The 11,817-nt window shown below is 41.1% G+C and overlaps 1 protein-coding gene across 3 annotated transcripts in view; it reads left to right on the top strand.

The window, feature by feature from the left end:
- Nucleotides 1-5,204: 5,204 nt before the first annotated feature.
- The window catches only part of LOC146379112 (cell adhesion molecule 2-like), a 202,613-nt gene continuing 196,000 nt past the window's right edge, over nucleotides 5,205-11,817 (top strand). For all 3 annotated transcript variants that reach the window (XM_084942415.1, XM_084942416.1, XM_084942414.1), the window contains exon 1: nucleotides 5,205-5,694. In XM_084942415.1, the coding sequence (XP_084798541.1) occupies nucleotides 5,634-5,694 (61 nt within the window). In that variant the 5' untranslated portion in view covers nucleotides 5,205-5,633. The remainder of the gene's footprint in view (nucleotides 5,695-11,817) is intronic.

Below are 11,817 nucleotides of genomic sequence, written 5' to 3'. Positions count from 1 at the left end.
GGGAGAAAAACACTCAGGTGTCTGCAAGAGAAGCAGGCTCCATGCTGAAGTTATACATCCATTCTGCAAAGTAGCAACTGTGCTGTAAAGTCTTTTCAGTTACTGGTGCACTCTGCATCTACATATAATTTTCCTTCCCCTCGGTTTCCTGTCTGTGCCGCAGCAGAACTTTTCACCGTGCTTTTCGCCTCCTACTCTGTCGGATGGATTTCACTTCGCAGTTTTGACATGTATAGCAAGTATACAGTATTTGTGTTGGCAGGCATTCTATGCTAAATTGCATATATTACCAGCTTAACACAATATTACTACTGATAATGTGATGAGATCCTGCAGTATTTAAATAGCTGTGATTTAGAATGAATTAGTGATTTCATGCTACAGGGTATTCCAGATTTCTGAAGTACCAGGCGGTACTTTTTGCTCGAATTAGACAGTGAAAAGCAGGCAGACGGAAGCTGAAAAATGGATTGCAGGGGAGTGCTGCAGAAAAAGAGTGTGCTCCAAGCCCCTTAAGTCCTGGCAATAACATCAGCACAGTTCCAGATGTCACATCACAAGTCCAAAGAGTATCAAGAAAACACAACATGTAATTTTCAAAACTTACCAAGAGTAGTTGCATCTCTGTGTTTTAATTGAGTTTTGCAACTAAAATGAAAAACTGAGTTTATTATTCATCAGTAAATATGCATACATTTACATGTCATTTCTGTTTACGGTAAACATCCAGTTTTCTGTCAAGGATGTGGAATTGTTTAATTTGTTTTCCAGCTTTACTTACTTATTTCAGTTTTGTTATTGTGAGTGGCTTTGACAAAGTAGGTCATTCATTTGAATATGCAGGCTCACGGACACATGGCTGAAAGAAAATTTCAATATAAAAGGTGAGGTGATTTATGTGGTGCCCCGCCTTGTTCCATCCAAGCCAAAGTGCTAGGCCCTCAGCTAGCTTGGCAACATGTGTCAGCCTACATTAGGTGGACCAGTGAACAATAGTCTCAGCCAGGAGCAGGTGGTTGTGACTTGAAACTCTGAGAGGAGGGTGTGCACTAATGGCAGTGTGTGTGCGTGTGTGTGTGTGTGTGTGTGTGTGTGTGTGTGTGTGTGTGTGTGTGTGTGTGTGTGATAGAGAGAGAGAGAGAGTGAGAGTGAGAGAGAAAGAGAAAGAGAGGAAGGAGAGAGAGAGTGGTCTATCTGCCATCTGGAGCGCTGAGACAATCCCAGGTGAGGCGGAAACTTGAATGTGCTGTTTCTATCAGTTCACTGACTGGCCACTCTCCTGGATCCAAATGCTTTTTAGAGGAGACCCCCCTGGTTTCTTTGCTATGCCTCTAGTGATGACACACACCAATTCTGAGAGTGTGAAATGAGCCATTACCAGGTGTGCAGCAGCTCCTCTTAAAGTGGACTGACCCAAAAGAAGATCAGCAGGCCAAGTCAAGTCCAATTTGCTCGTAGAACATTTTTCACAAGCTGATTGAAATATTTTACAGTAAATAAGGGGTGCAGTGTGTGTGTGTTTGTGTCTGTTTGTGTGTGTGTGCAGGCAAGCAAAAGCTGTCTTGAAAGAAAGCTTACAGCAGAATAACATTTAAGGTCATTTTTAGCCATCTCAGCTCACTGATTATCAGTAAAGCGTAGAACAAGTTTGAAATCAAAAATTTGATGTCATTTTTAAATTACTGCAAATTTGTCACACGCGTGCACACCATTCGCCCCAAATAATGAAAAGAATTGAGCAATAGAGATGGATTGTCATGTAGCACTTGCAGAGTTTACCTCGTCTTGTCTGTTAGCAGATAACACTTCCTGCTATGCAGCTTTAGATGTGTGATTGAAATTATGCTGAGTTGTTATTAGTATGAAAAGGCAACTTTGAATAAGCAAAGCTAATTTATAAATAATGCATAGGGCACATTTATAATCAAGCTAAAGATGCAATCTAAGGGAGCAGCACTGTGCCTTTACCTCAGAACTGTGTCATGAAAAAATTTGGCATACTGTTTCAAAGTATGTGACTGACAAATTATTACATAAAACATTTGTTCCATAACTAATTTTGTTTTGCAATCACACCATATGCACTATCCAAACAGCAACTCCCTAATAGCTGCTGCATCAAACGTTTGATTGCAGAGCTTCTGGTTTCTATTCTATGATTAGTTTTATGATGCTTGAAATTGATTTATGTGTAGAGATCAGTGTTGTTTTGTGCACTTTATCCATTACATTCTTTTGATAGTTTCACAGTTGCCATATAGCCAAGTGGTAATATGCTCAAAGTGTTTCACGTTTCCATGGCATTTTAAAAGACTTGCTCGTTTTAATGTTCTTCGTATCTTCATATGGAATAACAAAGCAGTCGGAAGCCTTTTCTCAAAATGAGAACTCCTCGAGTTGCTCAGCAGGTTCAATTAATTTCCATATACAGTCCAGCAGGCTCTGTGTTTCAGCACTGTCAGGGTGAAATAAGTGATACCAAATGAAAGTACCAAGCTTCAGCTTTCTCCATACAGAAAGATATATGAGACAGGGTGTTTGCACTTTAAGACTTTTAAAACTAATCAGCCAGATACAGATGAACTCAAACAAAATCACCATGTGTGGTGCTTTGTAGATGGACACCGTGACTACTGATTTATTAATATCATCAAGCTGCACTTTGTTTAGTTTTTGCCTTGCAAACAGTTTTCTGCTTATACACCAGGTCTGTCTTCTTATGCCTCCCATGTCACAGATTTCTAGCGACCTCATTTTCAACCTGTTAGTTTTACACTATTTTTGATATCTCGCATTTATTTTTAGCTTTTCTTATTAATATTATCTTTGCTTGCATTTTCACTTGTTGTCAGCCAACAGCTCCACCTTAATCTAAATAAAGCCACAGTCAATCATCAGCAACAGCTGCCTAAGAAATACATTTTACTATTACTACAATGTGTTGAGTAAGTTTTGAATACTTGCAAATTGGCCAAAAAGCTGTCTTACATATAGCTAGTTACACATTAAATCAAACCCTCTGTTTGGTACCATCGTTTTTTATTACCTTTGCCAAGGGGGTCATGTTTGTGGTGGTGCTTGTGTGTGTTTTTCATTATGTCTGTAAACTCAATAGCTCAAAAAGCTTTCACTGAATTCTGATAAAACTTTGTAGGGGTAGAGAGTGGGGTCATGTAATTAGATTAATTAAAATTTGGCCTTATATCCACCAAGGTCTTCAAGGCCAATGTAATAATTTTGTGGTCAAAAACTGACATAAAACCTTATAACTACAAGTACATATTGTCAACATATAGAAAGTAGCATATAAATATTTGAAATATCATGCTATATTCAAGCTCTCCTTCAAGGTTACTAGATTGATAATTGATAAAGTGATAAAAAAGTGATAACAATGCTATATAAAGCTAGATAATACGTTTTTAGACTGACAAGAACACATAGACATGGGATGTTATGAATTTCTTTTGTACATTACAGTAACAGGTTATAACTGATGAAATAACAATATGAAAACATATACAATGTTCCAGCAATGTCTTTGTTTGTCCGTTTGTTTTCTTTTTATTGGAAAACAAAATAAACTTGTGATTAAAAACTTTTTTTCACTTGATATTTAACACATTTAAACAAATTTTTACTGAAAAATGAAATGAGTGCTACATATGTACTATGGCCATGTGAATAAAAATAATAATAACAAAATTACACTCAAAATTGTATGAGGTACTTTTTTTCCTGCACTACAAACTTCTTGTATGTTTAAAACAAATAAACAAAGAAAACACAATGACCATATAGAAATTAAAATACTATTTCTTTAAAAGTAAATACCACTCCAAGAGGTATCTGCTGAAGCACAGAACCTAAAGGGCAATAGATACGTCATATGGTCCTACCAGTACACAAAAGTCTGTTTAGTGATAAACAATCCTAATTAATTTCTGTGTTACTTATAGACAGACAGTATGATTGTGACCTAACCATCCAAATTCAGTTTCTCAGACCACCCTTTCAACATACAAAACTACATTAAAATGTGACGATCATACATGATCACATACCTCAGCCATGAGTCCTCAGTCCCGACATGTCAGTCTCACCATGCCCTCGTATTGTGGGACCTGCTCTTTCTTTTCCTGCTTCAGTCTTAACTGCTTTTTCTATCTGTGTCCCTCATACCTATATGCTGCCTTGTCCCCTCACATCCCACTTAACCTCACCATCCGCCAGATTGTCCCCTGCAAGACAATCTTCAAAGCTCAGGTATTTGTCAACCCTAATACTTCACAGTTCTCTAACCTTGATCATCACCATCAACCACGCGGAAAGAGATGAAACGTGTACGTGAGTTACCCAGTTCATGCAGGAGGGCAGCTCACGCTCAGGAGCGTGTCAACACGCACCTTCTGTGTTTTGAATTCAGAGTCCATTCCACGAGTACACTGTAAAAAATGATCGGTCTGTGTCGATTAGGCAGTGCCCAGTAGCAGCATCCCGGAAACAATGCATTTCACGCCACACTTCAGAGGCTGAAATCACAGATCCCACTCAAACAGCTGAATCGTTTTACCAGTTCTGCAGTGGCTGATTCAGATTGTTTACAGGGAAATTTAAATAAGAATTAATTTACGAATTTCCCAGTGTTTCCGCCCCTTATGCTGCCTTCGTCCCAGCTTTATTATTCAAACTGTATTGGTCATCATCACTCATGCAGTGTATTCGTTTTACTTATAAGAGGCGCAACTGCAGAGTTGCACAATTTTCAAACGTATGTTTATAGAGTGGTGCGTGACAGCGTACTTGCATATGGGTTATCTAACTCTTTTTATTGTTCATATAATAAAACACACACGCACACAAAAGAATTCTGCTACTGAGCGAGAACATTCCAGGTTACCACGAAACAGCTGCCTTCAGACATTTGCAAAGATTAGTATCACTGACTCGACAAGCTTTGTCCACTTTCCTGTGCGGGGGGGAGGGGGATTAACTCATCTCGTTGACCTTCCTTCTGCTGAGACTGAATCATATTTTAACAGTGAATGTCTAAAACCTTGTTGAAAGCGATATTTCTTGCAGTATGCATCGCGCACGCGCATGGCACACGCAAACGCACAGACGCTCTCCCCTCCAGCTTCCCTCCCCCGCGGGTCGTTCTGATTGGTTCACCTTTCATGTCAGTCAGAACCGTGTGGGCGGGACTCAAACAATCCACTCGTGTTCCCTTCGCTGTGGACTGTACGCCACAGCAGACCAAGAGCGGGGCAGACAGTAGTAAGGCAACGGCATTCATCCTGTTACCGGAGGACAACTCTTCTTGGTTCCTGAGGTTTTCGGTTCCTGTTCAGAGGACCGGAAACTAACTCTACACCTTACTGGCGGTGCATTCGTGAAAGAACACCCAAAATATTGTTTTTGATGACCGAGACTTTTTACGTATTCCAAAGCAAGACAGATTGCGGGTCGGGAAGTCGGTTTGCATTAACCCCGTTCCCCGTCTCCAAGAGACGCACAAAAGGCACACTCCCAAGTCTACCTGGATAAGCTGACAAAGCCGTCCGGTTACAGATCCAGAATTGGAGAGGAGAAATAAGCGCGGAAAGACGGGAGCAAGACAAGGGGAAGACAGGATGAAACTCAAGAGTCATTTGATTTTCACCCTCTATACTATTTATGGGATTCTTCTTAAAGGTGAGCCTGGGACGGGTGGTGCGTACGTGCGTGAGTTGTCTGTGTGCGTGATGTGTATACGCGCATGTTCCAGGCCAACAGCAGGGCAGGATAAACCCTCTCCGTTACACACACACACACACTCACAGATAGAGCTTCTCATTCACATGTGCTATACGTGTCTCTGTGCCTGCGCGTATACTGTATACGTGTGTTGAATGGATGCGCGTTTGTCTGAAAACGCGAGGCAGCTAGAGAAGAAAGCGTGCCCTGTAACAGCCAGGTTGGCTAGAATATCCTGTTTTCATAAATGTATGCACTGGGCACGGGTCCTCCACCCAAGCGCGAAAGCCTAAAGTCTGTCGCATCTGTGTCTTTATGATGTTGATGTTGTGTCCTGTGTGTGATTGGTTGTCCAAAAAAAAGAAAAAAAGACACACCTCAAAATGATCACAATAACCGTCCCCCGCGGTTGTTTTTGACTTGCAGCACTTAAATGAGTGCCGGAGACACTGGCAGCTTTTTGCGCACCGAACAGTTTGGCACTGCTCGTTAAGGCAGCTTTAGAAGCTCTTTGACATGCGGAGCTTTTTGTTTGCTGAGTGCATTTCCCTGTTTTAATTCATGATTGAGACTTATGTTTAGTCTGCTCTGTAGAGATATCTGCGTTTTTGCGTACGGTCAGCTCGGGCGGCTTGTGCGTAAGTAACGATTTAAGGAAGCCTGGATTGACGACCACACGTACATGGGTTGATATGGGATTGACAGAGTTTTTGTGTTAAATTCTCAAAAGTTTTCATTCCGAAATGATTGCTCATAATCTTAATGTCCTTCACTCAGATTAAGCCTCACAGTGCTAGTATAAAATATACTGTACGACTAATTTCCGATTTCAGTTGAGTCTTAAAGGTGTGTGATTTCAAAATATTCTGTTATTTCAACCTTCTTATTTATTTTTGACAACTATAAACAGCTTGCAGCTGTGTTTAGGCATCAGACGATCCAACTGTAAACATGAGTAAGGTGACATTGGGGGTCAAGGTCAACTGCTTTTACTAGGAATGCAACATTGGCAAAGACTAGAATCCAAACAAAGTGGCACTATATGTAATTTTTCAGTTTTTGTTTTGACATGTTAACTTCTTTTAAATGGAGACACACATAAATGTCCATAGATCAGATGGCAAATGCCATCTTTGATGTTATGATTATTAAACGTTTGTCGGTTTGGAATGTATATAAAAGAAAAAAAATGAAAATGTGCTGTTGTGGTATTTTAGACTCTGATTTTGAGAATACACATCATACTGAAACCACTGAAAACCTGATGCAAATTCTACTGTACATTTCAGCATCATTTTTACATAAATTCTCCGTAACCTCTATATTAAGCACTGGATGGCGTTCAGCCCTTTAGGCATCCAAATTGACATTATAGTATTCCTATTTATGTACAAAGTAAAAGAGGGAACACAGGTTCTTGAGATTCTGGAATGGACCGGCAGGAGAGGGGATGACTTTACTTTGACACAACTGTTAGTCTCTCAGCAGGGCCACGTTTGCCACACAAACCTTTTAGTCCACTTCACCCCCCCCCCCCCCCCCCCCCCCCTTTCAAATGATATCATGATGTATTTAAAGAACTGCGTGGCAAATGTATCAACATGAAAGGCAAAATTAGCGACATCTTGACTTGAGGAAAAAGAGAAATCTCAAATAAGAGAGCATTTGTGCTTGATTCCCTTGATCATTTGTTGTTGTCTCTTTGAAGTGCACGTGTGTGTGTGTGCATAAGAGCGAAATGAGAGAGAGAGCAGTCCTTTCTTAATAACCGCATGATTAGAGCAGTTCTAGACTTAATGAATGGGTTTGTAATAAGGTATCTTAGGGTAGATCTGACAGCTTCCATTGCAGGATTTACTGATGTTCCAGAGCCTTTCTTTTTCCTGCTCATTCTCTTAAGGCTGGCATGCTCTGTGAGTATGTGTGCATTTGATTATGGGTATGTGTGTTTGCATATATTCCTATAAATGCGTGCCCTATGTTTATAGCTTATGTTTGAAGAGGCCTAAGCAAAGCCATAAGCATTCCGCCAACAGCAGAGCTCGTTGCATGTGTGGCTCCCCACCACACACACACTCACATGAGGCTCTTTCCCTCTCGTCCTAACCCTGAAGAGGATAATGCTAGGCTGCTTGATTTGAACAGTCATCTCTAGGTGCAAGACCTATTATTGCATAGGTTTCACACAGCAGGCAGTTCAGCCTCCACCTGAATGAAGTCTATCAAGCCGAAGACATATCCGCGCGCTCCGTAAATGACAGCTGTTTCAGCCCCTCTGGCCTCAAGCCAGCTGGCATCAAGAGATCCCGAGACTCTAAATTTCTGTCACCGACGAGACCTGCGCCACATATAGTGCGAACGCGAAATGTTGTGATGGAGGTCGTTGTTTACCAACAGCCCGAGTTGTTAGCATATTATTCTGTGTGTTTCATGTGCCCATGCCGTAGCCAGAGAAAACAGCCTGTTATGCAAATGGGTCTCTTACGTAAGAGCTCAGGGCTGAGCAGCAGGCGAGGGGAGATAGAGGCAGCGAGTGACAGAGAAACAGGGAGATGTTCTAGAATAGAGGAGTTGATGTAAGAGTAATGTGGGAGCAGAGATGTGGAGGAGGAATGTGCAATCTCCTCAACTAAAGTGTGTGATATGTGTGCTGGTTGTTGTTTGCTGTTTGGATGCTAGTTTATCTTTGCTGCTCTGTCTGTTTCTTGTTGCTTTGCCTGCCTGGCAGTCTGTCTGTTTTGAACTCTGATCTTGCTACCCTAAATACAGACCCCTGCTGAGGGATGTGTTTATCCCTGCAGTGAGTCTAAGCTGCTGAAGACTGACCCTCCATCCCTCTGTACTTCCGTCCATCCCTCCCTCTCTTCATCCTCCCATCCTGGTGTGGAGCTTTGTACCACAGCAGCGTGGGAAAGCTTCTGATAACAAGCAGCCTTGTGTGTGTGTGTGTGTGTTTACAGAGCCACTGATTACATGGGAAAAACAAGATTTCTGTCTTTCGTGCTCACTTGCACTTTCCCTCCCACTTCTGTGTTGTTTTCACGGTCATGCTTTGACGCAAACCGCATGTGGTGTACTCCGGTACCTTTTACCCAGGCTATGAAGCTCCGGTACTGAGAACACTCAGTCTAGCAACACTGGCACTATGTGCATTGCATAGTACACACACACACTTGGAGCTCCACTGTGGATTCATTGCTGCTCTGCCAAGGGATTTCCCATGATCAAAGCCAGTCTTTTGTTAGTCCAGGTGTTAAAAAAGTTAAAACAGAAAGGAGGAGGAGGCTGGAGGGGAACATAGTAAGATTCAGAGCTTACACGCTCTTCCGCTCTTCATGGCAGAGCAGAGATGTGTCACTCCAGAACTGCTCCAGAAGAAAAAAAAAAGCAAAAACATTGTGATCCTGCCACCTGTTCCAACTGTTTCCATATCACTAAACCAGTGCATGTGGACAGGTTTTGCTTGGGAATACAAAGCTATGATAAGTTAAATACAGAGACTCTTTTGCTGTATTTAAACACAGGGATAAAATGAGGCAAGAAGAGGCAGGAGGCCAAGCATTGTTAAGCTTAATACACATGTTGTCGCAGATGGCAGAGATTCAGAGGTGGCAAAAACACATGTAGTAAGACACATGGGCGAAATAAAATGTTTTTATGCAAATGTCCTCCAGTTTGTAGAGTGCTAGCCAATAGCTCAGTTACTAAACCAGTCTGTGGAACTCTCTGAGGCATTTATATGAGCCTGCAAAATAGGATGCACCCACACCAAGTGACGCAGCAGAGACACCAATGCCAGGCGGACGGAGTGTCATTGTTAAACCACACAACTTCAGCAGTGTTTGTTATATAGAGGACTTTATCAAGCTGAAATTCAACTCAAAATTCCAAAAATAAAATGAGCTGATTTTTTTTTAAGTTGTGGAATTCTTTCTGTCATGATGAAAACTGCAGAAAACATGGCCAAATTAGTATGTGCCCATTGCTAAGTATCTCCAGATATGAAGTGGTGGCATGACTCATCCTGCCTGTAGGATGGGCTGGCTGTGGTTCCAGAGGTAGAACAAAGTGTCTGTGATTTAAAGTGTCCTTGGGCAAGATGCTGCACCTCAAACCTTAGTGTGTGTCTGTGTTTGTGTGAAGTAGAAAGCCCTGTATGTATTAAATGTATTGATGTGAATGAGAAAGTAGTAAATGTGGCTTATGTATGATGTGCTTTTAATGCAGCTAGAAAAGCGGTATATAAATGCTATTTACCTTTCATTGCATGTCTAAACACAGTGACATATGTGCTGATGTTTTTTATGTACGTTCAATGCTTCCAGGTCAACCCATTTTGCAGGTAAACGCACAAATCAAAAAGCTTTAAAGCAGACATGCAGCTTGTTGAATTCTATAATGCAGGGTTTTACAAATCCTGCTGACTATCACCTGAAATATAGAAATAGTCTTGAATGATTTTCTGTCTGATACTGTGGTCTTTTTAATCACTGCACATTTCAAGTGTAAATGTTTAAAAAAAAAAAACAACTTTGCAGTTATGCTGCCAGGCAGAAGTTCAAGAGCATGTCATATTTAGAAGTAGTACAAGTGGTATTTTAATTTTAATAAATAGTATATTAGATTAACCCAGTTGACAGACGTTTTCGAGTAGATTCATATGCTCATGATGCTGTTAGAGAACTGAAACACAGAAAGTGCCAAACAAACCTTTTCCCCCACAAATAAACATCTTTGTAGTGAATCCGTGTAAAATAAATAAAGATTTGTATTTTGGCGTCAGGGCTGTGTTTCGTATCTCTTAAGCAAAGTGTAATTTAAAGGCAGCCCAAAGCGTGAGAAGGGAGAGATCAAATGCAGCTTTCCGTGGAGAATGGTGAAAATACAAGCCCACAGGTGGATTTGGCTGCAGCAGCAGCATCAGCAGACAGCAAGTTTGCACCCTAAATAGACCTCCCGGTAGGAGAAATAAGTGTGCGAGCTCAGCTAACATATCAGCTGATGGGGCTTTTCTTCAAAGTTAACATGCCCCCTTTTATGTGTACAAGTAAGAAGATGAACTAAAGTGCTTGTGTCAATGTATGACGTTCATCAGCCTGCTCTGACCACAGCACCGATTCAGTATGATGCGTCATTCTCATGAAGGTACTTAAGGCTAGCCGTTTCATTCCATCTTGTAGGCAGACCTCTATGTTTAGCTGCTTTTAGTTTGAGTCTGACTACAGAGAGCAGATATCATCTCACCCTGAAAATTAATCACACGCGCACCCATCGGGAAGGAGACAGACAGCGTTATTGGGTGTTAGTGTGTCTGTGTGTACGCATGCTTGCATATGTGATGTCTGTATTAGCAGTGAATTCCAAAGGATTAGCGAGTAGCTAATCTGAAGCTCCAGTCTTTGACAAACCATGTGTTACTAATCTCAAACACTATGGAATAAAGAGACACAAACACAATCACCTTTTGGATTAAAGCTCTCCCTACAGAGAGTGTTGCAGGGAGAGTGTCTTTTCACTTTTGCTCAAAACAGTACAAGAACATTCAGAGTGAAAAGTAAAGGAGAAATGAAAGAAAACTAAAGATAGCTGCATTGTTTTCTGCTTCTTTATTTTCTTTCTTAATCTCACACACACACAAAGACCTTACAGAATCGAACGGGCTGATTTGATGTGCTTTCAGTTTAACCTACTGTGCTCTTCAGGTTATCATAGGGTTTCCTGTCTGAGAACTCTGAGCCTTGATAAGTTCTTTTTATTTTATTCCATGTGCTCTTTCATCTGACAGCTTCTTTTCCCACAATTCACAGAGGGCCAGAGTCTGTGTAAGAGTGTAAGAGTGATTTCCTTCTTCTCAACTTTGCCTACTTATATGTCGTGCCCCGACGGTGTTATTTGTTTGTGGACTCTGTTCCTAACAGACAAAATAATTTGGCCAGCAAAGTTAGCCCATATTATGTACAGAAAGATACTCACAGAGCCATATTTTCTGTATACAGTAAATAAACATGTACAAATGTGAAAACAAAAACCCGGCAGTGTGGAGGAAAAAAACCAAAAACAAAACCTGCCAAATCTCTTGTT

Source organism: Perissodus microlepis, chromosome 10 (genome assembly GCF_051167445.1).
Source record: "Perissodus microlepis isolate ML-2025 ecotype Zambia chromosome 10, ASM5116744v1, whole genome shotgun sequence".
Taxonomy (NCBI): Eukaryota; Metazoa; Chordata; class Actinopteri; order Cichliformes; family Cichlidae; genus Perissodus; species Perissodus microlepis.
Note: the sequence above shows the minus strand (reverse complement) of the source record. Positions and strands in the feature narration are given on the sequence as shown.